The 27,964-nt window shown below is 48.1% G+C and overlaps 1 protein-coding gene across 1 annotated transcript; it reads left to right on the forward strand.

Annotated features, from left to right (window-relative positions):
* The first annotated feature begins 109 nt into the window (after positions 1–109).
* Positions 110–27,964, forward strand: LRP6 (LDL receptor related protein 6). Its single transcript, XM_053462465.1, has 23 exons — positions 110–283; positions 4,606–4,999; positions 10,409–10,606; positions 12,582–12,778; positions 13,040–13,171; positions 13,949–14,345; positions 14,864–15,035; positions 16,836–17,052; positions 17,193–17,482; positions 18,057–18,283; positions 19,868–20,052; positions 20,908–21,234; positions 21,374–21,573; positions 21,964–22,175; positions 22,269–22,459; positions 22,630–22,839; positions 22,983–23,108; positions 23,894–24,130; positions 24,352–24,462; positions 24,839–25,069; positions 25,723–25,859; positions 26,478–26,575; positions 27,362–27,964. Exons 1-23 carry the CDS (start codon positions 229–231, stop codon positions 27,651–27,653), a joined length of 4,836 nt encoding a protein of 1,611 aa, XP_053318440.1. The 5' UTR covers positions 110–228; the 3' UTR covers positions 27,654–27,964.

Below are 27,964 nucleotides of genomic sequence, written 5' to 3' on the forward strand. Positions count from 1 at the left end.
GTTTATGTTGTGTAAGCGTCTAGGCGGAGGGATACATGAAATGTCACGGAATCCCTCCGCCGGAGCAGCAGCAGCAGCTGGAGGAGGAGTGAAGCGACGGCGGGTTCACACGCAGCATGGAGGGATCGGAGCTGGATAGCCGGGGCCAGGATATTGGGGAGCACTGAGGCCGCACTCCCTATCACTCTACACAGCGGAATGTCCGGGCCCCGCCGGTGACACGCAGACATGGGGGCCGTGCTGAGGAGCCTGCTGTGCTGCAGCCTATGCTGCCTACTGAGGGGTGAGAGGCTCCGGGGGCATCCCTGGATAGGGACGTGGGGGTATGGGGGCAACGAATCGGGGTCCGGTTGGGCAAGGCCTGAAGGCCACTGTAGTTTGGGGCTTATTGGTGAGGTGCTTGGATATGATCAAGCCTGTGATTATTTATGCATAACGCGACCACGTAGACCACAGCGTGGTACAAGGAGAGCTGGACTATGCTTCATTCCAGTTGTGTCTTGAGGGAAAACAATAGCGACACTAGATGAGATATTGGCCCAGGAGCTTGCAGTCTAGGGTAGGCTGGGAAATCAGCTGGCTGTGGTGGCAACGGGAGTACCAACAAGGGGAAGGCAGCACCATGCAGGTGAGGGGAGGCAGCATTATAGGGGTGAGTAGAGGCCACTGAGGGGAGGCAGCACCACAGGGGTGAGTAGAGGCCACTGAGGGGGAGGCAGCACCACAGGGGTGAGTAGAGGCCACTGAGAAGAGGCAGCACCACTGGGGTGAGTAGAGGCCACTGAGGGGGAGGCAGCACCACTGGGGTGAGTAGAGGCCACTGAGGGGAGGCAGCACCACTGGGGTGAGTAGAGGCCACTGAGGGGAGGCAGCACCACTGGGGTGAGTAGAGGCCACTGAGGGGAGGCAGCACCACTGGGGTGAGTAGAGGCCACTGAGGGGAGGCAGCACCACAGGGGTGAGTGGAGGACACTGAGGGGAGGCAGCACCACTGGGGTGAGTAGAGACCACTGAGGGGAGGCAGCACCACTGGGGTGAGTGGAGGCCACTGAGGGGAGGCAGCACCACTGGGGTGAGTAGAGGCCACTGAGGGGAGGCAGCACCACAGGGGTGAGTAGAGGCCACTGAGGGGAGGCAGCACCACAGGGGTGAGTAGAGGCACTATAGGGGTGAGGGGGGCTTATCAATTGAATATAAAATGTGAAGATGGGACACTTGGTTAAGAAAAAAGAAAAAAAAAAAAACCCTGCAAACATGGTGGGGTAATTGGGATCTGACGTTCAGCTTATGGCATATATATATAATATATATATCCCTATACCACTTTCGCATTTGGTGTCTCTCAGTTCTGTGGCATTCAGAGGGTTAAGTGCTCTTACTGGTGAAGATATTCTGGAGTTTTGGTAAAAAGTCTAGTTTCCTTTTTTTTTCTGAATCACAGTCCGCTTCACTAGCTGTGCCCTATACATGCCTTAAATTGGGACCGTCAACAGTCAGGAGACGGCAAACATGCGCAATTTTCCAAAAAATGCTGCAGGAACTAGCGGCGTATCCCTTGGGGTCTTTTGACAAAGACTATTTAGATATGGTTTGAGACCCCCGGAAAGGCTTGCGTGCGAAGAAACGCGTTACTTTATTTTTGTACATTTGCTAAATATTCTGCAGTGTTGAACGGGGCTTCGCTGCACGTTGCGCGCCTTGGTTTTGGTGCAAAAAGTTTCCTAATTGGTTTAGACATTTTTATAGGCTTGTGCTAACTGTTTAATAGTTGCCCTTTTGTGTGCGCTTGATTGTTTAGAACTCCCCCCTCCTCCACAGTCCATTCACATGCATATAGATTGCAAGTAAACACCGTTCAATTACTTTTGCCCCCTCCCCACTTACCCCAGTATGTGAGCTTTTCCTTTAACATATTCCTCCTGCTACTTTGTAAATAAAACCCAGAATAAGTTGCTGGGGGGGGGGGTGTAGACTTTAATTATTTCTATTCCTTTATTGTATATATAAAGTGTTTTGTTTTGTAATATTGTAATTATTTTTCTTTCTTCTTTGTATCGGTTTAAACCTTTTTAACATTCACTCGCAAACGTATACACCGCATACGTAATATAAACACGCATTTACATTCCACGTCCAACAGAGAACTTAGGAATTTATGCTATATAAATCCACCTTTTTGTCCCGGAAACAGGGTCGATAGTTTTACTAAATGTTCTGTTAACAGCTAAAATAATAATAATAATAATATATAAAAAAAAAAGAAATTATAAAAAAAATACATTAAAACAAATTAAAAAAAATATTTTTTCTTCTAATTTTCTTGTTTTTTCTCCCTTTTCTCTTTGTAATGCAAAGTTCAGACAAAAGGATTCCGCATTCCTCAATGCTGAGAATGAAAACCCTTCTCAGATGTCTCCTTATTGTAAAAGCTCCTACCATACCCCCCCCCCAACAAAGGTCGGGACGTTGGTGATTCTGATTAAATGTTCCAGAAAGGAAACTGTTTCTACTTTTGTAGAGTTGGATCTCATTCATTCGCTTCCTTTCTTCTTCCCTTTTTTTTTGTAAACTTTTTTTTGCATCTTTGTACAAAAGGGAAATTAAATCCCACTTTGATTAACACGCTTTGGCCAGCAATCAGTGAAACTTATTTATTTTGATGGGCACCGGGATTATGAAGTATTTCCGTAAAGCTGGTTGCTTTGGATAGCGAAGGAATGTTGTCGATGTTTCATTTTTCTTTCCCTCCCTCTCAGCTGCCAGCCACATTGCATCCAGCTGAAATCAGTGTTTCTGTTCCCCCCTCTGGTAACTGTATTCAGATTCCTCCTAAAGGAGGAGAAATGTTAGTACAAGTGGTAATAATCTGAAACCAGAGGGTAAGAGGACTGGATGTAATGTAAGGACGCTTCTCTTTACTGAAAGGCTGGCAGATGCATGGAACAGCCTCCCAGCAGAAGTGGTAGAGGCTAATACATGCTCCTCCGAATCAAAGACGAGACCCTATTGAAAAATAGGGCAGGATAAATACTATGTAGAATTTGAAAGGCAGGCGGGAAGAAATACTCCATTAAATTGGTAGCAGAAGTGTAATATAGTCGTGGCTACCTGTCTCGAGGTGTTTGCCCGTCCCCGATTTTTTTTTTTAGAGAGCGCTAAAATATACTTAAAACTTCCGCGGGCCGTGTTATGGACATCGTTTCATCAGGAGTCCGAGCGACCAAAATATCTGCAGCTTAAAGCTTTTATTGATGCCTTTATTATTTTTTTTATATAGCGCCAACAGTCTCTGCAGCGCCGCTTACAGTCCCTACATTCAAAGGGTCTGAAAAACCTGAACCGAGTGCTAAACAGGCTCCCGATCTTAGTTCTGGGCATTTAGTCTGGCTTTTATGTATTTATTTACATTTATTTGAATGGATACAATTCCTGAATGCTCTTGGTTCGGGTTGTGTTGGGGTCATTTTAGGACGTAGCAATTTGTACCAGGCTTTTTTGGGGGGGATTTATATACATCTTTAAAGGGAATCTTCTGCTATGGGTTCCATATGGTCCCTGGCGGGTCCTGGTGCGCGATCCCTTTACACCTGGAAGCGTTTAATTCCCGTTTACAGCAGCAACGCAAATGTCTACACCCCCCCCCACACAGCCTATGTGTTTTACATCCCAAAAAATGCATAATGTGTATTTATAGTACTGGTGTCCTGCGCATGGTTAACCGACTCTCCGCCCCGGCTTCAAACCCCTTGCAGATGTTATATAGAGACGTGTTTATGCTTTGGCCCTAGCACTTGTTCTATTAATTAATAACCCCCTTTCTCCGCAGCAACCCTTTTAAAGAGGAGTAAAAGAGGTTTGCTTGGGTTTGACCTAATAAACTCTATTTAACCCTTTCCAGATCTTCTCGCTCACCTGCAAGTATGGCTCGTCGGCTAACTAATTCTATATGTAGATCGTAAGCTTTGATGGTTAATTTTTCTTTGGTTGATTGATAGGGTCTGGTTCTGGTTCTCACATGGGGCGCCACCACTCAGATCCATCACTCAGCCTTATCTCTTCCTCCTTGTGCCGGCGCAAGACGAGCCGCCTCTAACCCCCACTCGGCTCGCCTCTAACCCCCACTCGGCTCGAGACTTGTGTTTATTTTCACAAGTATAGTGTTACAGGATGTTCCTGTGGGGGAGGACGGTGCCTGCCATGAATACATTTGCAAAGGGGGACCGAAGTCTGCCCGGAACAACGAAATGACATTTTATGCCCCAAAAATATTTAGGCTACAGTTGCCTAAATGGGGCGTCCCCGGCAGCTTCGTGCATTTGAGTGTTTTGCTTGTGTAAACCCGCGCTACGTCCACGTTATGTTGATGGTATATTAGAAACTGACTTTTTTGTGACCTATGTCAATAAAAATAAATATGTAATAAGGTTGTGAATCTTTTGGGTCAGAAAAGAAAACGGTCCTTTTTATTTTTTATTTATTTTATTATGGGGGATGTTGTTAATTCTCATTAAATGAAATAAAATTGCAGTTGCCGTATCCCCCCCCCCTGTATCGTCCGGCTGTAGCTCCTGAGACTGACTCCATCTTTCGTTTTTATTCCCTTAGCGTCTCCGCTGCTGCTTTACGCCAACCGCCGGGACCTGCGCTTAGTGGACGGCGCCGGGGTGAAGGGGAATTCCACGGTGGTGGTCAGCGGGCAGGAGGACGCGGCTGCCGTGGACTTCGTCTTTTCCCGAGGATTGATCTATTGGAGCGACGTGAGCGAAGAATCCATCAAGAGGATCTACTTTAACTCGAGCGGGAATGCGCAGGAAGTGGTGGTGGCGGGTTTGCTTTCGCCAGACGGACTGGCTTGTGATTGGCTGGGAGAGAAACTGTACTGGACAGACTCAGAAACCAATCGGATCGAGGTCTCCAACTTGGACGGCTCTTTACGGAAAGTGTTGTTTTGGCAGGAGCTGGACCAACCTCGAGCGATCGCCCTGGATCCCGCCAGAGGGTAAGTCGCTTGCAAATCTCGGTATATCACGCAGGACGTATACTGGAAAATAGAATATATTCTGCCGGTTCGGTTAATGTAATAAACGTTCATTTTGTGCAAAGCGGAATTCCGGGGGAAGTAATTGGCCAAAAGGAGATAATTTCTGTTGAAAGCAGCGAGTTATGTGTGATTGACGCTAAACGCTTTGCTGAGGTGAGGTATAGATGTGTTGTGGAGGCTGCTCCTTGGGCTGTGTATTTGTGCGTTTCAGGTACCCGCCTGCTAGGAGTTTGCTTTTGTCTTGGAAGTGAGTTAAATGGACGAGTTCTTACGACATGTGTTGTCACGTTTAGGCTCCTTTAGCCCATGTTGTTAGGAGCGTGTGATAAATGCCTTCCTTTTTAGATGAACCTTTTTGTTGCTTTTATATTTACTTTAACAGCCTCCCAGCAGAGGTGGTAGAAGCTAATACAGTGAGGGTATTAAACATGCATGGGATAGACATACGGCTCCTGAATCTAAGACGAGACCAACGACTGATTAAGGTTTGAGTCTTTACAGCAGGAGAAACGGGCAGACTAGACGGGGGCCGAATGGGGCCGATCTGCCGGCAGATTCTATCTATCGTGACTCGTGGGTCGGGTTCGGCTTGACGTGTCCGCACGGCGTTTGTCGGCTCCCCCCCCCCCATTAACCAAACTGTCAGACGGAGGAAGCCCCGTCCGTCCGGTCGGCTTCAGAAGCCGCGATGCCGAAACATGAATTATTTTCACAAAGGCAGAGCTGTAATTGCCCGAGCGTTCAGCAGTCAGCTCGTCGCTTTATTGTGATTAATTGTTCTTTTGATGCTATTGTGCTAAAGCTCTAGAAAGCCTGCGTGATTCTCCGTTTCATCTGGGAAGATAGATGGGGAATTATTCCGGGTTGTTTGTCTTCTCCACCCTTTCCACCTAAACGTCCGACACAAATATATCGGAGCTTAAGGAGATGCCGAACACAAACGGTGTCGTCTCTGATCGATTGCGTTAATTCGCAGTCATCGATGTCCCTGGAGTGTCATGGGAGCAGTCAACGTAACTTCCTGTTCACAGGATCCGAATGATTATTCCTCCCCATTAAGTTAGCTCTCTCCTATTAAATTGCTGGTTGTTTGGTTTAGGCAGCCTTTGTAAGGCTGAGGGAAGGAGAAGGGTGAGAACGACGGGACTGGAAGCTGGTTCTGCCACAAGCTGCCACCGCTTCCGCAAGGACGGGGACGGTTCCCTGGTTAAAAACATATCATTTAGTATATTAGGACTCGCTTCTGATGCTCCATTAAAGGATCTTTAGTTGTTTTTTTTATTGTGGAATATGAAGCATTTATTGCTTGGCAGCGGACAGAGCTCATCACAGCGCAATCTGCTTTCTATTTACGCGCCCCCCCCCAAATGTTTTCTTTGAAGCACGGCCATGCGCTCTCAGCGGCGGGCAATGAAGCGGTTAATGCTGCCAAACTCCATCAGATGCCGAGACGTTAATGAGGATTTCTTCGTACCGTGTCATGGTTCCTTTCTTCTTCCTTTTTCTGTTGACTCCGAGCCGCCGGTCGTCGGTTTTCGTCATTAAATGTGAAACGTTCGTCTTGTATCCGGAATTCGTGTCGGTGAACGTGGCCGTATATACTCTGTAAAGTGCTGGTTTTTGACGCTGGGGTGGTTTAGATTGCGAAGGGCGGTCCGGATTGACGTCTCCCGCAGCTGGCAGTGTGCTAAAGTGCACAGCCCGTGCGTACAGCGACCAAGACTGCATCCGTATACACGGAGAAGCTGCGGTTGGCACGCGGGTTCCTTTTAGGGGCAACCTGGCAAGGGTTTCGGTAGGACATCAGTGTCTCTCCCTGTATCCCAGATGGATATTAATCTGTATTTCTCAACACATATCATACATCTCGTCTGATATACTCCCAGCTACTTCTAGAGTGTAAGCTCCTTTGAGCAGGACTCTCCTTACCTTTTGGCTCAGTGTTATTATTACTTATCTCCTAATTACTCGTACAGCGCCGGGGCTATCAGGCATTCCTCCATGGGCTGGCGATACAGAAGACCACGCGGTCGCTGCGTCTGAAGAACACGAGGAGAGCGGAAACTTTCCAATCTTTAACCAAATCTCAAGTTTGTTTTTATTGTTAGATATTTTAATGCAAGGGATTGGGTTTTTTTTGTGCAGAAACTGAATTATGTAGCAAAATTATCTCGTGAAATTCTCTTCCAACTCCACTCTGCAACTTAACAGGGCAGAGAACGCAACGGGGAGGAATAATTACACAGATCCCCAGAACAGGAAGTTAATACGGCTGCTCCCGTGGCGTAAACACAGTAAGGGTCCCCCAAACATCTACGTGATTTTACTGTGTAAACTCAGTGCTATGGAAGGTTATGTGATTTGTTCCAACTCCCATCATCCTCCAAGTACGACAACGCCGCACATCCTAGGAGCTTCCAGCCGAGGATGCGTATTTATGAGTTCGGTCCAAACACTCTGTGTTTAGGCGAGAATACCGTCCGGCCGTCACCAGAGTAACACGGGGAAGAATAAGGCGATGGCCGCTATGAGCTCCTAACCCCCCCCCCCACCTCGAGGCAGTCAGGAAAGGCACAGGGCCCAAGCGTGGTCGGTGAGGCCCCCGGGTGCCACCGCCGGAGCCGTCCCCGACTGGAATGCTTTTGAACTCGAGTTGCGAAACACAATGTAGCAAATGTAGCGTGTGTGGAAGCCGAGCCGCCATTCACCCCGAGCTGGTGCTCTGCGCACCCATGGAAACGCTGCTTTCATTGTGAACGGGCTCCGTCCTTTCACGCTCCCGGCACGTCCATCACCCGGCCAATTTGTAGCGCTTTGAGATTCGAGGTGCGGTGGGGGGGGCTTGGGGTGCGCGGGGGGCTGCAAAGCTTAAAAACCGCTCCTGTGTAAATGTTTCTGCCGCCAGGGCTCCAGAACGCACGCTGTACCCGTTACCCGCGCGCCCGGTGCTTCCGGTACACGATCTGCGCTCCGCTCTCGGGTGCTTTGGGAAAACATGGTGTTTGTGTTCATTTTTATTTTTGCCCCTGGTTGTGTTCTTACAGAACCCCGACTGTCGGGGGCAGAAATGTTTCCGGGGAGTCTTCTTACCGGTGCACAGGCGGTTTTATGAATGTCTTCATGCCTTGCTGTGTTATGGGATTGCGGGTTCGAATCGCATGTCATGGAGGAGAGTTCAATTCATTAAATTCATATGAAACTGACTCAGATGCTGGCCACAAAGAACAATCCCCGATCCACCGGCGCCGGCCCACATTCATACAGCAAACACTCTGCCGCGTTGGTTTAAAAAGCAAAAACCCGCTGAGCTCCCTTTACCCCCATACTGAACTCGCATCTCTCTGACATACGCCACGCTCTGCCGCGTCCCCGCATCACTCTCAGCCACCTACATACTTACATGCATACACACACTGCCACGTCCCCACGCCACTCTCAGCCAGTTACGTAATCACACACGCTGCCGTGTTCAACTTGCCTGCCGTTCAAAGGCAGCATCCGTGTGGAGGGACGTTATCCGCCGACCACCAGGTTCCCCCGGTGCTGCTAGGCGGGAGACCCCGTACCGAGGATCGCAACTTCCAGACTCTCGCGATTACGACTGCGGGCCCTGACGCGATACAGAGTTACCGTAAATGTGTGTTAGGGATGTTAAGTCGCTAAACTGGACCTTAACTGCCTTAAAATTCATTTCGAGCGAAAGATCATTTAGTCGTTAGAATTTCTGTGTGCCGACGAGGAGCAGATGATTGATAGTTTGCCAGTAAATGCTATTAAAACCATACACACTACATGTTTTCGTTGACAGGCTCCGAAAACAACTGGATAAGGTTAAGTTATAGAAAACGTGCAGCCCAGATGTTCGCGTTCTTTGCTGCTTTCATTTCACAAAAACCTCCGAATAAAAGCTTACTGTGCGATTCTGCGTCGCGTGAAACTTTCCTTACACGGCCGCCCCTGGAAACCACACTGAGCTGACGCTTTATGGCAACGCTAATGAAGTCCGTACCTCCATAGACTTTCATTAGTCAGGGAGTCCGACTGGGTGATCAAGACTCAGCCGTTCTATTATTTCCCACGGGCAGTAAGGAGTCGGGATTTGTTTTGTAGTTTGGGCTCGGAAAGCAAACGCGTACCAATTAAACTGCTGTCAAAACATATAAAGAATTACTTGTTTAAAGTGTATAAACCTTATCTTTGAAGGGTTTGCGGATTATCTTTTGGGGATTCCCCGATAATTTGTTAAGATCGGCGGAGAATACAAGTTGAAACTGGGCCGCCGTTGGCCCCCGCTGTAGCTCCGCTCTTGGCCGACGGGTCGCGTACAAATCCTGAGGTCTACAATACATTCCTAATAATAATGATTTGCTAATTGGAGGCGGCAGGACTGTTCAGACTCGCCTCCCGAGGATTGAACGTTGCTTTTCCTGGCATAATGTTAACCTTTTTGTATCGCTCGCCACTATGGCACCTAAAGGGTTATCTCTGTTGATTTGTAATGGAAACCCCATGCTCTCTCACCTTTGTGTCGCATCGAGAGACGTCCCCACGCTCCTCTTCGGGTGCCACCGTCTCTTGCAAGCTGCCGCATGTAACCGCAGGCAAGGGCAGGGCAAATCCCAGAAGCCGGGTAAACTCGGCTCCTAAACTTTTACTACCGGCATCTGACTTATTCGGCAGTTTATAATCTCTGCGGGATGATCTTTGTGCTTATTTCGGAGGTTTTATGTCTGGTGACTAAAATTCCCATCAATTTATGCGGCTGTACAGCCATACGTGCAAAAATATCTTTCTTAGACCAAAAAAATAGCACTGTATACAGTAATAGCTCCCCTACCCGGCGCTGTATACAGTAATAGCCCTCCCCACCCGGCGCTGTATACAGTAATAGCCCTCCCCACCCGGCGCTGTATACAGTAATAGCTCCCCTACCCTGTGCTGTATACAGTAATAGCCCCCCCCCCACCTGGCGCTATATACAGTAATATTTTGGGTGACTTTCCCGGCTCAAATACCACACTAAAATGATGCTTTATGGCAATGCTAATGAAGTCCGTTCCTCCATAGACTCTCATTAGTCAGAGTCCAACTGGGTGATTGAGACTGAACCATTCTATTTGCCACAAGGCAGTATGACCAGGTCGAAACTAAATTTGAAAATGTTTTGTATCATGAACATTCGATGGGGGTCTGCCTTTGATTTGGCTCCTTGTGCTCTTGTTCCTCCGTGTTGACCTCTAAAGCAAATTGACTGTAAGTGATTTGCCCTCACAGATTATCCCTCAAAGGGTGGTCTTTTTCCAAATATTCACCTTTACCCCTGCTTAGAATGCTTGTGCTTTTTGGTAACCTTGCCTATCCTTACAGGTACATGTACTGGACGGACTGGGGGGAGATGCCAAAGATTGAACGCGCCGGGATGGACGGGTCTCTTCGAAGCGTTATTATAGACGCGGACATTTACTGGCCAAATGGGCTAACGTTGGATTACGAGGAGGAAAAACTCTACTGGGCGGATGCCAAACTCAGCTTCATTCACAAATGCAACCTGGATGGATCCAACAGGTGAGTGAGGATAACGTGTACTCATCTGTGCTCCTTCTCGATTGCCGAGGATTTGTATTTAACGTCCTATTGACAAGGATAACGCTCGGCATCTTGAAACGCTTAAAAACGTATATATATTTACGACTAGAAGAGTGCGCCCGTGTGACAGCTGCACCGTATTAGCGTGTAGACGCTCACGCTTCCCACATCTGCTTTTTACAGTTGGCTATACTTAGTAAACCTATATAATCAAAGCTACAGGTTAAAAATACCTGCGCGGTTTGTGGCCGGCGGCAGAGGCCGGGCTCCGGCTCTCCGGTATATTAAACCCATCGGAATACAGCCGCAGACTTCTCCCTGTATTTATATCTTATGATACTTTAGCTTAAAAAGTTATGACATCGTTACACAAAGGTCCTTTCACGTGCTAATGGCCTCGTTCCAAGTGCCCGCTGTGTGGTTGTTGCTGTGCTGGGTGTCCCATCGAAGATGCTTTTGGTAGGTGGCCTAGGCAGCTGCTTAGGGGTACCTGCTGGATCCACTAGGTACCTTACTGTGTTAACAAGCAAGCGTTCCCTGGACGGAGGTGCCGTCTTTGGGGATCAGACGCGGGAGGTCTAGCAATGGCTCCCATCGCTACATTAATTCCCTTTCGGACGCTCGGACCTGGCTTGGTTCCCTGTACCAACTGCACCATGACCCCCCCCCCCCGTTTCTTGTTTCTGGGGGCTGGGGCAGATTCTTCTAACGTGAAGCCCTGCCGGCTTTCTCAGAGTATTTCTTACTTGGGGGGCTTGTTTGCCCATTGGGAAAATCGTTCCGAGAGTCGCATTCCGGGAGATAACCGGATCCGAATGACTGCGGCCTCGTCGTTACTCGTGTGTGGGGTGTAAGAACGTCTCCTTTTCTGTGGAGTTCTGAGGGCTGCCAATCAATTACTTATTTATTTATTTTTTTTAGTCCAAAGGGTCTAAGACGATTCGAAACGATAAGTAGAGGAGGCCCTGCTTACAATCTAGATTAACGATAATCATACAAGCGATAGGAAGCCCCCTTTTGTGTCTGCGCATTAGAGCCTGTCCTTATTAGTAGCTGTCGTTAATCTCTCCCCCCCCGTAACTAAGAGGTTAAATAGTTTGTGCAATTATGCTTTTGTTTTTAATGCATTGTGTAAACTCTTGCTCCCGGACCCTCGGTTGCTTAGTCTGTCGCTTCTAGTTTAGCTCGACCCCCTTCAATGTATGTAAAATGTGAAAGTCCAAGAGCCCTTAACTTGTTAACCTCTCCTAACCCCAGGATCTGTAAGGCAAATAAGGGGTTACGGGGGATTCCTCCAGCGCTCCCCCTCCCCCCCCTTTTTTTTTTTCTCGCTAGATTTAATTCTCTCAGGGGTTGCTGAACCCAAATTTGTCTTAATTGCCAGCTCCAAACGGTTCCAGCTGCTCCGGCGCTTTCTCCCGGCGGGATCGCCGCCGCGGCCGGCCCTGTTTACATTAGGCGGCTGCTCACCTCTCTGGGTCTGCTTCTCATTGCTCCCTGCGTCTGATTTCACTCGCGATAATCTCGCCAGCTCCGGGCAGGAAACGCTAATGGACAGCAGGAGCGCTTTTCACCATTCCGCCATAAAGTCCCCTTTGTTTTCTGCTTTTACAGGCTGATTACATAAAGACGTCCTTGTGACTCCATCAAATAGGACGGATATATATATATTTTTGTTCTTCGGAGTAGACTGTTCCCTCTGCGTTTGGGTCCCGTGTCGTCCCACGAGTGCCATTCGCTGACCCCCAGGGGTCTTTCAAAAACACCTTATGGGGGTTGTAGCTTTTTAGCTTAAACTGGGGGGGTGTTCTCCAGGATACCGCGTTCACCTGCGATGTCCCACAACCTCGCCGTATCGGTTTATTTACAGGAATAAGCCGGGGACGACGTCTAAAACACGCGTTATTTTGAGCGAGACCCCAGTGATTGTTTACGTTGGTCTTGCCCCCCGCAGGAAAACCGTTGTAAAAGGTTCCCTTCCGCACCCGTTTGCGTTGACGCTCTTCGGAGACACCATCTATTGGACAGACTGGACGAAGCATTCTATCTTGGCCTGCAACAAATACACAGGAGAGGACCGGCGAGAGGTGGACACCAACATCTTTTCACCTATGGACATACACGTCTTCAGCCAGCAAAGACAACAGAATGGTCAGTATTGCGCATATATATATATATATATTACACATTTAAGCAGACTAGCCACGTGATGCTGCTTAGAGCATAGAGAGAAAACCAGTTCTGTATAAATCAAACCAATTCTTAGTGTACATGGAGCCCTGACCGGTCTTTCCCCCCCCTTTTTTTTTATACTGTTAAGTTTGTTTCAACTTCACACTCTGTCTTGCTTGTTAACGTTAACTTGTAAAGCCCCAAACTGACCAAAAAACTTAATTTTTTTTTGTCTTGTAGCCACCAATCCGTGTGCCGCCCATAACGGTGGCTGTTCCCACCTGTGTTTGATGTCCCCCGTGGAACCCTTTTATCAATGTGCGTGTCCCACCGGAGTGCGGCTCCTGGAGGACGGGAAGACCTGCATGCAGAGTAAGCAGCCTCAATTCATTCAATAAATCTACTGTGGCTTATTTCAGACACAAGGCAAACTCTAAAGTGTTGCATACCTCCCAAGTGTCCCAGATTGGCTTTGCGAGTCCCCCTCTCCCCCCCCTCTGTAAAGCCCTGTCCCCAAGTGATGCCACATGGTTTGCTCTTTGAAATGTTTCGGGTAAAGGACCAGGACCCTCGGTAATTAGAGGGTTTGGGGCCTGGATCCGTCTCCAGCTCGGCAGATAACCATCGCCGTACAGGTGTGCATGACTGACGGCTGTCTGGGTTTTCTCACGCAACTGCGGATGCCTCAGCGCTTAGTCAGCGAGGCATAAACACGGCTCGATTCCTGGAGAAACCTATCCTGTTACGCTGCAGCTTCTTTAACTCGTGGATTACGGAGGCCACGCTTCCCCATCTGATCTCAGCCCTTTGTCTGCCGCTGGAATGCAGGGCCTTCCTTTAAATCAACATCAGGGAATCCAGCTGACCGGCCCCTGTGTTTATGCAAGGGATGGGGGTTGGTGTTAATGGTGCGTATAGACTGCTATGGAATAGAAGCGCACTTTATTAGTGTGTTTCACAGAACAGATTCTTGGAGTGCCCCTGGGAAGATTTAAATAACTCGGCTATCGGGAGCGATATGAAAAAGTACCGCAGCGGCAAAAACTGTTCATGCTCGAGCATTAAATTTATATATGTCTGCAAAAATTATATAATTTTAATAAATATTTTACACCATGGCTTCTCTAATTCCTTGCTGTTTTCTTTAAGGTGCCACAGAGTTGCTGCTACTCGCTCGCCGGACGGACCTCAGGCGGATATCGCTGGACACGCCAGATTTCACGGATATTGTTTTACCTCTGGAGGATATCCGCCATGCTATCGCCATAGACTACGACCCAGTCGACGGCTATGTTTACTGGACGGACGATGAAGTCCGAGCCATACGCCGCACTCTGATCAATGGCTCTTCCAGTCAGTTAATAGTTGCGTCTCAAGTTGCCCATCCGGATGGCATCGCTGTGGATTGGGTGGCCCGTAACTTGTACTGGACGGACACCGGAACTGACCGGATCGAAGTCACGAGGTTAAACGGGACCATGCGCAAGATTCTTATATCTGAAGACCTCGATGAACCGAGAGCCATTGTGCTGGACCCTATGAACGGGTGGGTATTTATATATTGTCCCAGAGCAGCAGTAGATACCACATTGGTCTCGGATGCTTGGCGGGGTCTTCTATGGCTTTTAGTCATAATTCAGCAGAGGGTCAGAAGATTCCCCTTGGCTCCCCTCTTAATAAAAGCTAGGATTTTAGGATGCTATAGGTCTCATCGGTGAAGATAAATTCAACCCTTTCTTGCTGTCCTGTGCTTGCCCGTTGTTGCGCAAGCTTACATTCCAATGTGGTCCTAATCTCGTCTTCTGGGTCTGATGTTACTGATCGCCCTGGTCAGTATGGTGGCCTACGAGTCACATAAGACCCCATCTTTTGTTCCAACGGAGATCTCGGTAAGCTAGATCAGTAAGCAATTCTATATTAGTGGTGCATTCAGTACGTAACGTGGGAGTTAAGACCCAGTTTGACAGATGGTACAAGATATCCTGGTTCAGGAATCACCAGTTCGATAAACCGTGTCTTTCACATGGCTTGTAAATGAGCTCTAACCTGTTTCTGCTTCGACAGCTTAATGTACTGGACCGACTGGGGGGAGATCCCTAAAATCGAACGGGCAGCGATGGACGGTACGGACCGGGTGGTTCTGGTTAACACCTCGCTGGGTTGGCCCAACGGGTTGGCCCTGGATTACGCAGAAGGGAAGATCTACTGGGGTGATGCCAAAACAGACAAGATAGAGGTGAGTGATGGGTTATCCACACGCGTGTTTTTAGCGGGTTTAAACTGACCGCCAGCTCTCCATCTGTTCCAAAGCTTGAAGCAGAAAGCAGCCTGTTTTGAGGCTGCAGCTTCATCAGATGGTGTATATTACCCCTGGCCGCTTGCCCCTCACATCCTTTCCGCATGTTTTGTGTATTTACGTCTGCAATGATCTTTTATTGGATCTGTACCACATGCGCCATTCCTTATGTTGCGTATCTTAAAGTTTTATCAGTTTTTCAGGCGCTTGCTGTGTGCGGCCATGGAGAGGATTTGCATCCGGCTGCCACACGCGAGCACATATCTCTTTTTCCTTCTAAGCACATACCGCTTTGCTTTGTGGGTTCGCCGGCAGCTCCCCAGACGCCGATAAGCTGACAGTTTTGGTTAATGGAGCCCGGCGGGGGGTTTCAGAAGGACTCTTTTGTTCCCCGTTTTATCTGGCAGCCTGCAGCAGGCAAAAGCAGACTCTCTACAGAGGTGACATTAATCTCTCTGCAGTTTTTAAACGGCTGCCTCTCATCGTGTCGAGGTAGTTGGGGATGGGAAGCGCACGTTATAATAAACCTTACATAGCAGTGTTTTCTATCTTTACTGTTTGCCTGTTAGTCCTTTCGGGGAGAATCCAGACTCAAGGAGATTTAAAATAAATCACTCTTTAACCAAATAACACGCAGAATGACGCTCCTGGGGTTTCCCACAATCCTCCAGGTGGTTTTAAATGCCCCAAAGATCCAGGCATTAATGTATCCGTGCGATCACACATTTTCTAGATGATTTAATTTACCCCCTTCCCTGCACTTGTGACGGGGATTTCAGGTTTGTTGCACGTTGAATATTGTATTTGCGCGTGTAACTTATTGCATCTGTAATGTATTAGAGATGCCTCCGCCATCATATACAACCTAATGCGTATGATAGCTGCGTGGCCTCTTCAGAGAATTTGTGGCAACAGCCACCAGACCACAGAGGTGGAAAGTATGATCCAAGGCTCTTTAAAACCCTTCCGTGTGCCCAAAAACGCCAGCTGCTTCTTTGATGGGGGGCCTTTTAATTCTGCTCTACCCATCGGGAGCCCTGCGGTGCGGCTCTGCGTGCTTTCGCTCTTCCTCTTCCAGCTCGCCGACCGGCAGCCTCGGTGGATGTGGTTTGTACCGCACGTGTTTTTTTTTCTTGTAGGTTTTATCCCTCTCTGTGGTTTCCCAGTGTTTAGATTTGACCCAGAATGTGAAACTCCACACCATAGAGCGGTTTCAAGAGTGCAAACCACAAGAGGTTTCTTACATCAGTCCCGAGATCTGCTTTCAGGCAGACACGGGGGCGAAGAATGGGGTCTCTAGATACTCTAGTATCGTTGCCTTGTTCTTTATCATATATTGTTTAAATGGCTCTAATCTTTTTGTGCCCTACCTCTTTTTTTTCTACATAGCCGCTGGTAGATAAATGAGATATTCCTCAGTCAGTGGTTAGTGCAAATGGTTTTAAAGAAGGAAAATTGGTTGAAGGCTTCTCCCTGGCAAAGCAAAGCATGTTCTTTGTTTCTGGAGCAATTCAGCCTCTTAAAGTTTCCTTTGAGCTGCCCCGAGGATCGCACGGACCCTGCGTGGCACGCCGCCTGGGTTTTAGCGGCCTGCGGAGGGGGTAATGGAGTTTGACAGAGAACTACTGATCTAGCGAATGCATAAATAGAGGAGAGAAGATTGGATTCCCAGTTGGGGAAAACACAGCGACTGTTGGCGAGTTAAAAAGCTAAAACCCAACCGTTTTATTTTATTTCTAGGTGATGTCAACTGATGGCAAAAACCGACGGGTTCTGGTTGAGGACAAGCTGCCCCATATCTTTGGCTTCACTCTGCTCGGGGATTACGTTTACTGGACGGATTGGCAGAGGCGCAGCATTGAGAGAGTCCACAAGCGCACCGGGGAACGGGAGGTCATTATAGACCAGCTGCCCGACCTAATGGGACTGAAAGCCACCAACATACATAAGATACCAGGTGAGCGCGGTTTACGGGCCCCGTGCTTCCATGGGGGGAAAGCGCTTTGTAGTCTTATCTTCAGCTTTTTAGTGAAATCGTTATTACCAGCTTTCGGTTTGACGTCTAGCTTTGTGTCCTTCGTTTTTGTTTTCTTCTAGGAACCAACGCATGTGCGGACAACAATGGCGGCTGCAGCCACCTGTGTCTGTATCGCCCTCAAGGACCTCGCTGCGCTTGCCCGATTGGACTGGAGCTGATTAACGACATGAAAACCTGCATTGTCCCCGAGGCCTTCCTTCTGTTTTCACGCCGGGCGGATATCCGTCGCATCTCTCTGGAGACCAACAATAACAACGTAGCCATCCCTCTGACCGGGGTGAAGGAAGCGTCCGCGCTGGACTTTGATGTGACGGATAACCGGATCTACTGGACAGACATCAGCTTGAAGGTGAGTGACTCCTAAGGGTAGCACGAACGAGCTAAGCACATGTATGTTATATGGCACATGTATGTTACATGGAACGTTACAATAAAACACCCTTGACTTTAATTTTGCTTAAAATGACTGCAGATTATTTTATTGATGTAGCGCCAACGATTTCCGCAGCGCTTCCTACAGCCCATACATTAAAAAGATCTGACGTAACTAGAACCGGCAGACTGAGGCGACCCAACCCGGGTGCTTTTCACTTCCAGTATAATTTATACCATATAGAACGGGATACGAGCTTTGATCTCCTCTATCCTTGTGAATTGATGGCCGACCTCTGTGGTCTGTTACGATGTAACCGGACTGATATTAAAATACAGCTAAGGTGTGCATCAAACAGCCGGGGAAATCTGTTTCTCGCTTGCATTCTGCTTGGGTGCAGGTGTTGAGCTTTAGAGGTGATGTAATATTTACATGCCAGCTCTCACATCCATAGGAATTTGTTGCCCCAGGCAGCGATCTATCTTTTTCTTCCCCACCCCCCACTCTCCACTCCTATTGCTAATACGATTTTTATTTCTTTAATACGCAGACAATCAGTCGGGCGTTCATGAACGGCAGCTCCCTGGAACACGTGGTCCAGTTTGGCTTGGACTACCCCGAGGGCATGGCGGTGGACTGGCTCGGGAAGAACCTCTACTGGGCAGATACGGGAACCAACCGCATCGAGGTGTCAAAGCTCGACGGGCAGCATCGGCAAATCCTCGTGTGGAAAGATCTAGACAGCCCTCGGGCGCTTGCGTTAGACCCAGCGGAGGGGTGAGTCAGTAAAACATGACATGATATGTGTCAACCTGTCAAGCCATCAAGACGTGGATTTTTATTTCTTCCAAAAATATTGCTTGTTTAGTTGCGCCGTGATAAAACGAACCAATCCGGCAGAAATATATTCAGATAAGTTTACTAGAATGTAAATATTTGTTAGAATTTCCCATTACGCCGAGTTAAAGGACGGGCGTCTTTGCAACCTTTGGCTAATGAGCTGACATCTCGTTGAGATGATCGCAGATCTCGGGAATTTTAATCCCACATCTGGACGGCTGCAGGTATCCGCACGTAACTCTTCAACGGCTGTCAGCTCCGCAGAGCTGCGCGCAAAGTCTGACCGGCTTCGGTTTATCTGCAGCCGGCGGTGCCGTGCCAAAAAGCCGCTTGGTTCTGTCGGGAGGTAAATCCTCTTTGGTTCCGCATGAGAGATTTGCGGATCCCTGCGGGCAGGCTTGGTTTATTTACATTCATGTGGACGACGCGTTATCCGTCTGTACGGGCATCGCACGAGCCAGACATGAAATCCCAGACTCTGCGGGGGATGATGGAGGTTCCTTCCGTCCATTGCTATACCATAGACAGGGTTGATCATCCACCGATGTGTGATAGAAACAGTTAAGGGTCATCTGACCCACCGAGTCGCTCTAGGACCCCCCAAGCTTACTTGGTACCCAGCCTTGTTTTACGTTTGCGGTTCCTTGACATATTAAACTCTTACCGCTTCTGCTGAAAGGCTACTTCAAGCTTCCCCTATCCTCCCAATATCTTCCTTTAATATCTTTTATTCTGTGTCCAGCGTTTTAAATTAATCCGACAATCTGTCGATATTTTTCGGTCGTGGGGAAGGAGGGTGAAAACGAGCCGCTGTTCTCTGCACCGAGAGAAAAGCGGAAAATTCCATAAAAATGACAATTTTCTCCTGCTCTGATCTCCTGTATTTCGTGCCAGGGCTCGGAAGACCTTTGTATGCCGTTTCTGTTCATCATAACAAAGGCACATTATCCGCTCAGCCTGCTGGTCTGATATCAATAATTATATCCAGCGGGAACGCCAATGTGAAATATTATCTGGTAATTTAGGCAGACAGACCTGGATCAGTCTGCTTCCATTCCTTTCGCTCATCGCTGTTATTGTTAAACTAGGCCAGGTCACGGCTGCAAATGGGGAGGAAAAGAAGAAAACAGAAATTTCTCATGACCAGCAAATTATGTACTTATACATTAAAAAAAACTATAGTCTCTTATGTTTCCATTAGCTTGAGATGGCTAAGATTGCAGGAGGTCTTTCTCTTCTCTTTTCTCTCTGTCTCTCCTCTTCTCTTTTCTCTCTCTCCTCCTCTTTTCTGTCTCTCCTCTTCTCCTTTCTCTCTCTCCTCTTCTCTTTTCTCTCTCTCTCTCTTCTCTTCTCTTTTCTCTGTCTCTCCTTTCCTCTCCTTCCTCAGCGATAGATTGATGGATGTCCATGTGAAATATTGCAAAATGAAAATGGAGATTTTTTGTGTGTTTTACAGTGCTCTGTCGTGTGATAATTCTGTCCACTTGATGATAATCGTATGTATGTATATTTCCCATACAGGTTTATGTACTGGACGGAATGGGGTGGGAAGCCCAAGATTGAAAGAGCAGCTATGGATGGAAGCGAGCGTCTCACCCTCGTGCCCAACGTAGGACGCGCCAATGGGCTGACTATAGATTACGCGGAGCGGCGGCTGTATTGGACAGACCTTGACACCAACCTCATAGAATCGTCTAATATGCTGGGTGAGTGCCGGCTGCCATGCTGTCTTTCTATGTTCTCTGTCCGGTTATCCTGTTCTACTTCTCCGGGCCTCTGTTGTTGTGTTTGTAGCGAGGGGGGGATATTGGATCAGTGCTAACCTGGTTGGGCCCTGGTAAAAATCATCGTGGGCACTAAGGTACAGCGAACCCACGGGCACCAAGGGGTTAAATGGATCTTTCATGCCGTGTCGTGATCCTGTTCTGAAAAAATTCACCGTGACTTGTATGTACATTTTGAGCACTCGATAGTAGCGAGGTCTGTGCTACGTTACAATGGCTTCTAAATTGAGAAAGTTAAAAACCGCTCTCTGGGGAGGGCAAGAATCGAGCGCAGTCGCTGCAGGTAAAGTGATTCGCCTCCCAGCTGTGCTGGTCTTTATGCAGCCTGCTCCCCAGGCCCTGGAACGCTTGCACTGTACTCAGCCTGCGCATGGACAGGTGCCAAACTCCGCTTGCTGCAGCCAGTCAATTTGCATTAAAAAGGATTTATCTGCAGGGGGAAATGTTTAACATCATGTTTTAAGTAACTGATCCGCTTTGTTCAAAAGCTTCCCCGTCTATCAGTCTCTTCCTGAACCTGTCTAATTCCCCTCTGCCTTGTGGTTTTGCACATTTTGTTATTTAAAGGAACGGCGCACCCCCTCGCCCCTAACCCCCCCTTTATGAATGCGAATGCAGAAATATGTTACAAAGTATATACCTTCTAGTATATTAGGAAATTATATAAATATATATATAATTTAGTTATTAAAGGGGACACAAACCCTAAAACTTTCTGTATTTTTTTTTAGAAGGAATGCTGAAAGATTAAAGCCGGTTATTTCTGTATCTCCACAGGGCAGGAACGTGATGTCATAGCCGACGATCTCCCCCACCCTTTTGGTTTAACCCAGTACCAGGATTACATCTACTGGACGGACTGGAGTCGTCGGAGCATCGAGCGCGCCAACAAAACCAGCGGCCAGAACCGCACCATCATCCAGGGTCACCTCGATTACGTCATGGACATCCTTGTCTTCCACTCATCCCGCCAGGCTGGGTGGAACGAGTGTGCCACCAGCAACGGGCAGTGTTCTCACCTCTGCCTGGCAGCACCCATCGGCAGCTATACCTGCGCATGTCCCGTCCATTACTCGTTGAACACGGACAACAAGACTTGCAGCGGTAAGCACGCTACATCAAGGAAATTACGAATCGTATAGGAACAATGCCCAGCCAACGTTTCTAGCCGCTCCGGCCACGGTGTAAATTAGATCAGGGATCGCACTCTGTATTAATTTGTTACCCCCATATGTCGTTTCAGCTCCTAGTGCCTTCCTGCTCTTCAGCCAGAAAAATGCCATAAACCGCATGGTGATCGACGAGCAGCAGAGCCCGGACATCATCCTGCCCATTCACAACTTGCGCAGCGTCCGTGCGATCGACTACGACCCTTTAGAGAAGCACCTGTATTGGATAGACTCCCGGCAGAACATACGACGGGCCATGGAGGACGGCAGCCAGGTGAGCGTGGAGATTAGCGAGCCACGGATGGGATAGACTGGTCCCCCATATCGTACGAGTGCATAGAAATCCAGCGTCTGAATGACTCCGGATATACACCTTAAGTTCCCGTTCTCAGGAGGTGCATGATTGTTCCTCCCCAGTTATATCAGCCCTATTAACAGCAACCATTTGAGTTTTTTATGAAATACTCATATTCTTATTTATGAAATGGTCTCTAATGCGATTTTCAGTTGGTGTTAGGGGTGCGCAAGCACAGCCCAGGAGCCATCAGTCATGGCTGATTTAGGTCCTGGCTGTGTGTTTAAACCTAATCTCTTTTGATAATCCAATAGTAATGTGGCTACTATATTAGCATAACGCTCAAAAGGCCCCCGAATTTCTTTCCAGAGCATGACCGTAGTCGCCAGCACGATACCAAATCAGAACATGGACATGCAGCCGTACGACATGAGCATCGATGTCTACAGCCGTCTCATCTACTGGACCTGCGAAGCCACCAATGTCATCAATGTGACGCGCATGGACGGAAGGGCTGTTGGCGTGGTCCTAAAAGGCGAGCAAGATCGCCCGAGAGCTATTGTTGTGAACCCCGAAAGAGGGTATGTTGGGATGTCTGCGCATGTTGCCAAATCCAACAAAGCTTTATGGGGAAAGATATAAAGTCCTCATCTCCACAACTTTTCTGTCCCCAGGTACATGTACTTTACTAACGTGCAGGAGCGCTCGGCTAAAATAGAGAGGGCTGCCCTGGACGGCACAGAACGCGAGGTGCTGTTTTACTCTGGGTTGAGCAAGCCGGTGGCCCTGGCTCTGGACAACAAGTTGGGAAAGCTTTTTTGGGCTGATTCGGACCTGCGCAGGATTGAGAGCAGCGACCTGTCTGGTAAGGAGCTTTAAGCAGCAGTGATGGTGTGCCATAGATATTTAGCCAGACATGGCTAATGGCCATCATCCAGCGAGCCGCCTGCGTCACTTGCTTCCAGTAGTCTCCAAAAACTTGTTTTGACGGCCTGTTGTATTATTACATTGCCATATAATTGCCCTCCTCCTCAGGTGCCAACCGAATAGTCTTGGAGGATTCAAATGTGCTTCAGCCCGTCGGGCTCACCGTCTTCGGCAATCACCTGTACTGGATCGATAGACAGCAGCAGATGATCGAGCGCGTCGATAAGACCGGACAGGACGGACGGACGAAGATCCAAGCCCGTATCCCGCTCCTGACGGATATCCACGCCGTGACCGAGCTGAGCATGGAGGAATACCGTGAGTGAACAACCAAAATTAGAATGTTTGTGGTGGGGGGGTTTTGTGGCCAATGTCCCTGAGGGCGAGTGGTGATTTTTACAGTTTCTTCAGGCCGACGACGCAGTTATTCGCTTACTGATTTACTGATCCTTCCTTTTCAGAGGAGCACCCGTGCTCTCAAGATAACGGCGGCTGCTCCCACATCTGTATCGTGAAAGGCGACGGTACAACTCGCTGTTCCTGTCCCGTACATTTGGTGCTTCTCCAAGACGAGCTGGCCTGCGGAGGTAGGTAGCTTGCCTTATACACGGGGTTAATATTACTCGGGTTTGACTGAAGCCCATGCCGGGTTAGTAGGTACTTTGAGGATTGTCACCGTGACACCGTGGAGCTTCCGCTGGAAATGTGTATTTCTCTTTTATCCATAAACCCTGCTGCCAATTATCCCATACCCCCATACCCTTGCTTTGTATATGGTAACTCGTATATAAATATTTATTTATATATATATATATATATATATATATATATATATATATATATATATATATATATATATATATATATATATATATATATATATATAGTTTATATTTATATATATCATATGAATCTGGATGATAGGCAATATTGACCTGGGTGGCTTCTCGATGTATAATGCAGTCTTGTAGATTTTCCACCAACCCCACCACCGCTCCTCTGTGGCCCGAACAGGTGATCGTCCCAGAATGTTTAACTTCACTATAACAATGCCGCACTCTTGACATGCGCATCTCTCCTCTGCTTCTCCCCCGCCCTCGATCTGCCTCGGGGCATGTCTTCTAATTGCCCGGCTGTTTGCCCTGCCGCTCCTCCTCTCATTGTAGGTTACTAGAGGTCAGGACTCAAATTAAAAGCAGCATGTCCCGCGCGCCAGGGTGTTTCAGACTTCATGATGTGGATCTCTGTTACTGCGCTGCCTCGCCGCGCTTCTGTTCATCTAAAACATAAACCGGGCCTTTTTACGGTACCGCTTTCCTCTCTGTTCCTCCAGACTGTGATTTATTTAACCCATGCCGTTCTTCTTGCGTAGAGCCTCCGACCTGCTCCCCGCAGCAGTTCACCTGTTTCACCGGCGAGGTAGACTGCATACCGGCCGTGTGGCGCTGCGACGGCTTCAACGAGTGCGTGGACCACAGCGATGAACAGAACTGCCCCGTGTGCTCAGATAGCCAATACCAGTGTGCCAGCGGCCAGTGCATTGACTTATCCCTGCGATGTAATGGCGATGACAACTGCCAGGACAAATCCGACGAGAAGGACTGTAACGGTATGAGTCCAAAGCGGCATGGAGGTGCAGGGTGTTAAAGGGACCCCCCCACGTGATTGGTGTCTTTTTTTTTTTATTTATAACAAAAAAAAACAAAAAACTATTTTTGAACCTAGAGTTGAACACAATCGATCTAATTAATGTAAGGTGACGTAAAATCTTCCGTCTGGCGTGAGAAGAGACGGCTCTGATACTTATGTTATCCCCCCCCCGTACTGCAGATATCTGCCCCCCGGACCATTTCCACTGCAGCAGCGGCCAGTGCGTCATGAAGCATCAGCGCTGCGATCACATCCGGGACTGCACCGACGGCTCAGATGAGCTGCATTGCCGTAAGTGTGGCCGACATGATGTTTTTGATCGGATATTTCCTCATATTGGCAATCAATGCAGTAAAGTTTTTTCAGAAGGTTTTGGGGGAAATAAGGTGTTTCCTTTGCTTCAGTTTTGTTTAAACCAAGCGTTTCCATTATGTCTCTCGTCTGTCGTGTAATAAGTGGGAGGCTTCGGCTGTTGAATGATGGCTTTAAATATTCGCCCTTCCCTGCTTCTTGTACCGACTCCAACCGCCGTTTTATTAGGGCAGGTATTTTATAGCGCAGGGCCTCGTTAACAATCCTTTTAAGCATCGACATTGGTTTAAGACTTTCTGACCTGTTTTTGCTTTTGTAGTAATAACTTTTATATCATTTTATTTTTCTCCTGTAGACCCCACGGAGGAACCGCCCCCACCTGCAACCAACACAATAGGGTCCATCATTGGCGTCGTCCTCACAGTCTTCGTGGTCGGAGGGGTGTACTTCATGTGTCAGCGTGTGTTGTGCCCTCGTATGAAGGGTGACGGGGAGGCTATCGGCAATGACTACGTGGTCCACGGGCCAGCCTCGGTTCAGCTCGCGTGCGTCCCCCATCCTGGCTCTCTCACGGGGTCTTTGCCAGGTGAGCATTTCAATAGAGCTCTGCTTTTAACTATTAGCCCATAAAATCAGTCCGTCCGAAAAGGCTTCCCAGAGCGCTGACGACTGTAATTAATCTGATCCACTCGTAAAACCAGGGCCTGTGCTTCCCGACGACTCCCCGATTAGAAGCGAAGAAACTCTCGGCTGATCCCTTCCTCGCGTTTCTTAAATACTGGGCCGCCACCAACATTTAGGCTGAATGCGTGTTCATTCCTGTTTCTACTTGTCCCGGCTTTCCACCAAAAAAAGCTTTGTTTTGAGTCTGTAACGAGTATCCGTTCCCTCATTTCAATATCAATGTCTTCTCTGTTCATTGTGTTGGACCCAGTGTTGGGTTACACGGTGGAGCGCAGGACATTGAGGTGAAGAACACAAGAGAAGCCCTGGGATATCGTTAGTGAGAATCTGTCACCAGGACCCGTTTTGCAAACGGAATATTTAAAATCTGTTTAAGCTCGCGGAGTGTCGGGTTAATAAATGCATAGTTTGGGGTGAAAACATATATTCCTTGCACTTCTATCTGCGTAATGGGCTTAAAAAGTGTCTGTAGTATTGGCTAGATTGAAGCGACTGCTTTCGGCACTTGTTTTGAGTGACTTTTCTGATACATGAATCGTTCTGCGCTCCCCTTAGGAATGTCGCGTGGAAAATCCGTCATCAGTTCGCTTAGTATTATGGGCGGAAGCAGCGGCCCTCCGTACGATCGGGCGCATGTCACCGGCGCTTCGTCCAGCAGCTCGTCCAGCACGAAAGGAACCTACTTCCCCCCAGTAAGTACGCCTCAAAGGGGCAGCCCCATGGGGAAAACATCTTGTGTATTAAATACATCTATCTATATGGTCGGCTTTAAATCTTCATTTATTTGCCGACCTGGATGCCACCATTTGTCAGTCATGTGATATTTTGGGTGACGTTCCCGGCTCAAACGCCACACTGAGCTGATGCTTTATGGCAATGCTAATGAAGTCTGTTCTTCTGTAGACTTTAACTGTCTGGCTGGGTGATTAAGACCGAGCCATTCTATCGATTCCCACAGGCAGTGAAGGAGTCGGGGTGTCTGTAGTAGATTGGGGCTCGGATAACAGCGAGAACCAGTATGGCTGAAATGCAGCTGCCTGAAAACATTATATAAGGAGGCAAAAACTAGAACTACTTTAAGAATCTGATACTATAAAAAAAATAGTGTAAGTTCTCCTTAAAGTGAGTATAAATAAATAGAAGTATCTTTGCGAGTGCTAGGCTTGGGGAGATCAGACACTTGTGGCTTTATGGTGACTCCATCGTACGGCTTGATCTCGGGTGGCGGTGTTTTACAATAAATTTCCCGATACTGCACTAAATCTACCTATTATTAGTGCTATTAAATTCACATTTTTTTTCTGTTTCAGATTTTAAATCCGCCTCCTTCTCCCGCGACGGTGCGCTCACATTACACAATGGAGTTTGGCTACTCCTCGAATAGTCCATCCACTCACCGCTCTTACAGGTACCACCAAGCAGCGCTGCTTTATTTTCATTTGGTGTGTTTTTTAAACCGAACGCCTGTTTCGTGGCCCAGCTGTGGGAGGTTTGGCAGGCGCTCTGCCTTCTGACTGCCAGACCTCCCAGTAGCTTTATCTGTGTAATTGAACACATTTGGCCGTTCTTATCTCCCTCCGCTGGGCTGCCGATCCAGCTGTGCTGCCGTTCCGAGTCGCCTGCGCTGACGTTCGCCTCCAGCCTCTTCACTCACAACAATGTGGAAACACTCAGCTGCGCAGGGTCGCGACTCCGGCATTCAAGATGTTTTAATGCGTTTCTTTTTTTACAAAAACTTGAAGTCATGAGCAGAGTGCTGGGTCCGTTCACCAAACTCCAGAGTTCCTGTGTTTTCTGATAAAACCCAAATAAATTTAACCCTTAGCTTCCCTTGATTCAGCAGCCGGTTTCTCGAGATGCTGCGGAGTTCGGTTTCTGGAGCTCTGTGGAGCATATAGGAGTGTGTATATATATTGCTCAGGGCACTTGGAAGCCCTTGGGGCATTGACTTTAACTCATGGGGCTTTTTTTTCCCCTGTCTTAGATTCAGGAACCAAATGCCTCCTGGGATGCAGTTCCACTTTTCTGTCTCTGACCCCTCTATTTTTATATTATGATTCTCGTCCCTCCTGTGCTTATTTAAATCCTGTTAAGTATTTAAATGTGTCTAGCCCGTCTCCCCTCTCTTGTGACATATATTTTATTCTTTTATGCTAACAAACGGCACTAAATACGTGTTTTCTGCCCCCCGCAGCTACAGACCGTACAGTTACAGACATTTTGCTCCGCCGACCACGCCGTGCAGCACCGACGTGTGCGACAGCGATTACACTCCCAGCCACCGGCTCACCTCGCCCACCGCCAAAGGCTACACCAGCGATCTCAATTACGACTCTGAGCCTGTGCCCCCCCCTCCGACGCCGCGCAGCCAGTATTTATCCGCCGAGGAGAACTACGAGAGCTGCCCGCCTTCTCCTTACACAGAACGCAGCTATTCGCACCATCTATACCCGCCGCCTCCGTCCCCCTGCACAGACTCTTCCTGAGACCCCCTCTGTAAATAGAAAGCTGCTCACCGCACGGAGGGGAAGAGACCGCCCCGGAGACCACCTTTCTTTCCACTTTATAAAATTTGTGTACAGAATAAACTGCCACGGCCTTAACGGGAAGCGTCGGGCGGTTTTGGACCATAAACCTATTTGTACAGAGACTACAAAAAGATATTTATATATTTTTCTTAACCTTTTTCTTTCTCATCACTTGTTTTTTAATACTCGTGCCATAAAAAGACAAAACCCCCACCTCTTTATACTTCACATCTCAGCCAAGCATTTGTATAAAAGGAGTTCTGGAACAA

Source organism: Spea bombifrons, chromosome 4 (assembly GCF_027358695.1).
Source record: "Spea bombifrons isolate aSpeBom1 chromosome 4, aSpeBom1.2.pri, whole genome shotgun sequence".
Classification (NCBI taxonomy): Eukaryota; Metazoa; Chordata; class Amphibia; order Anura; family Pelobatidae; genus Spea; species Spea bombifrons.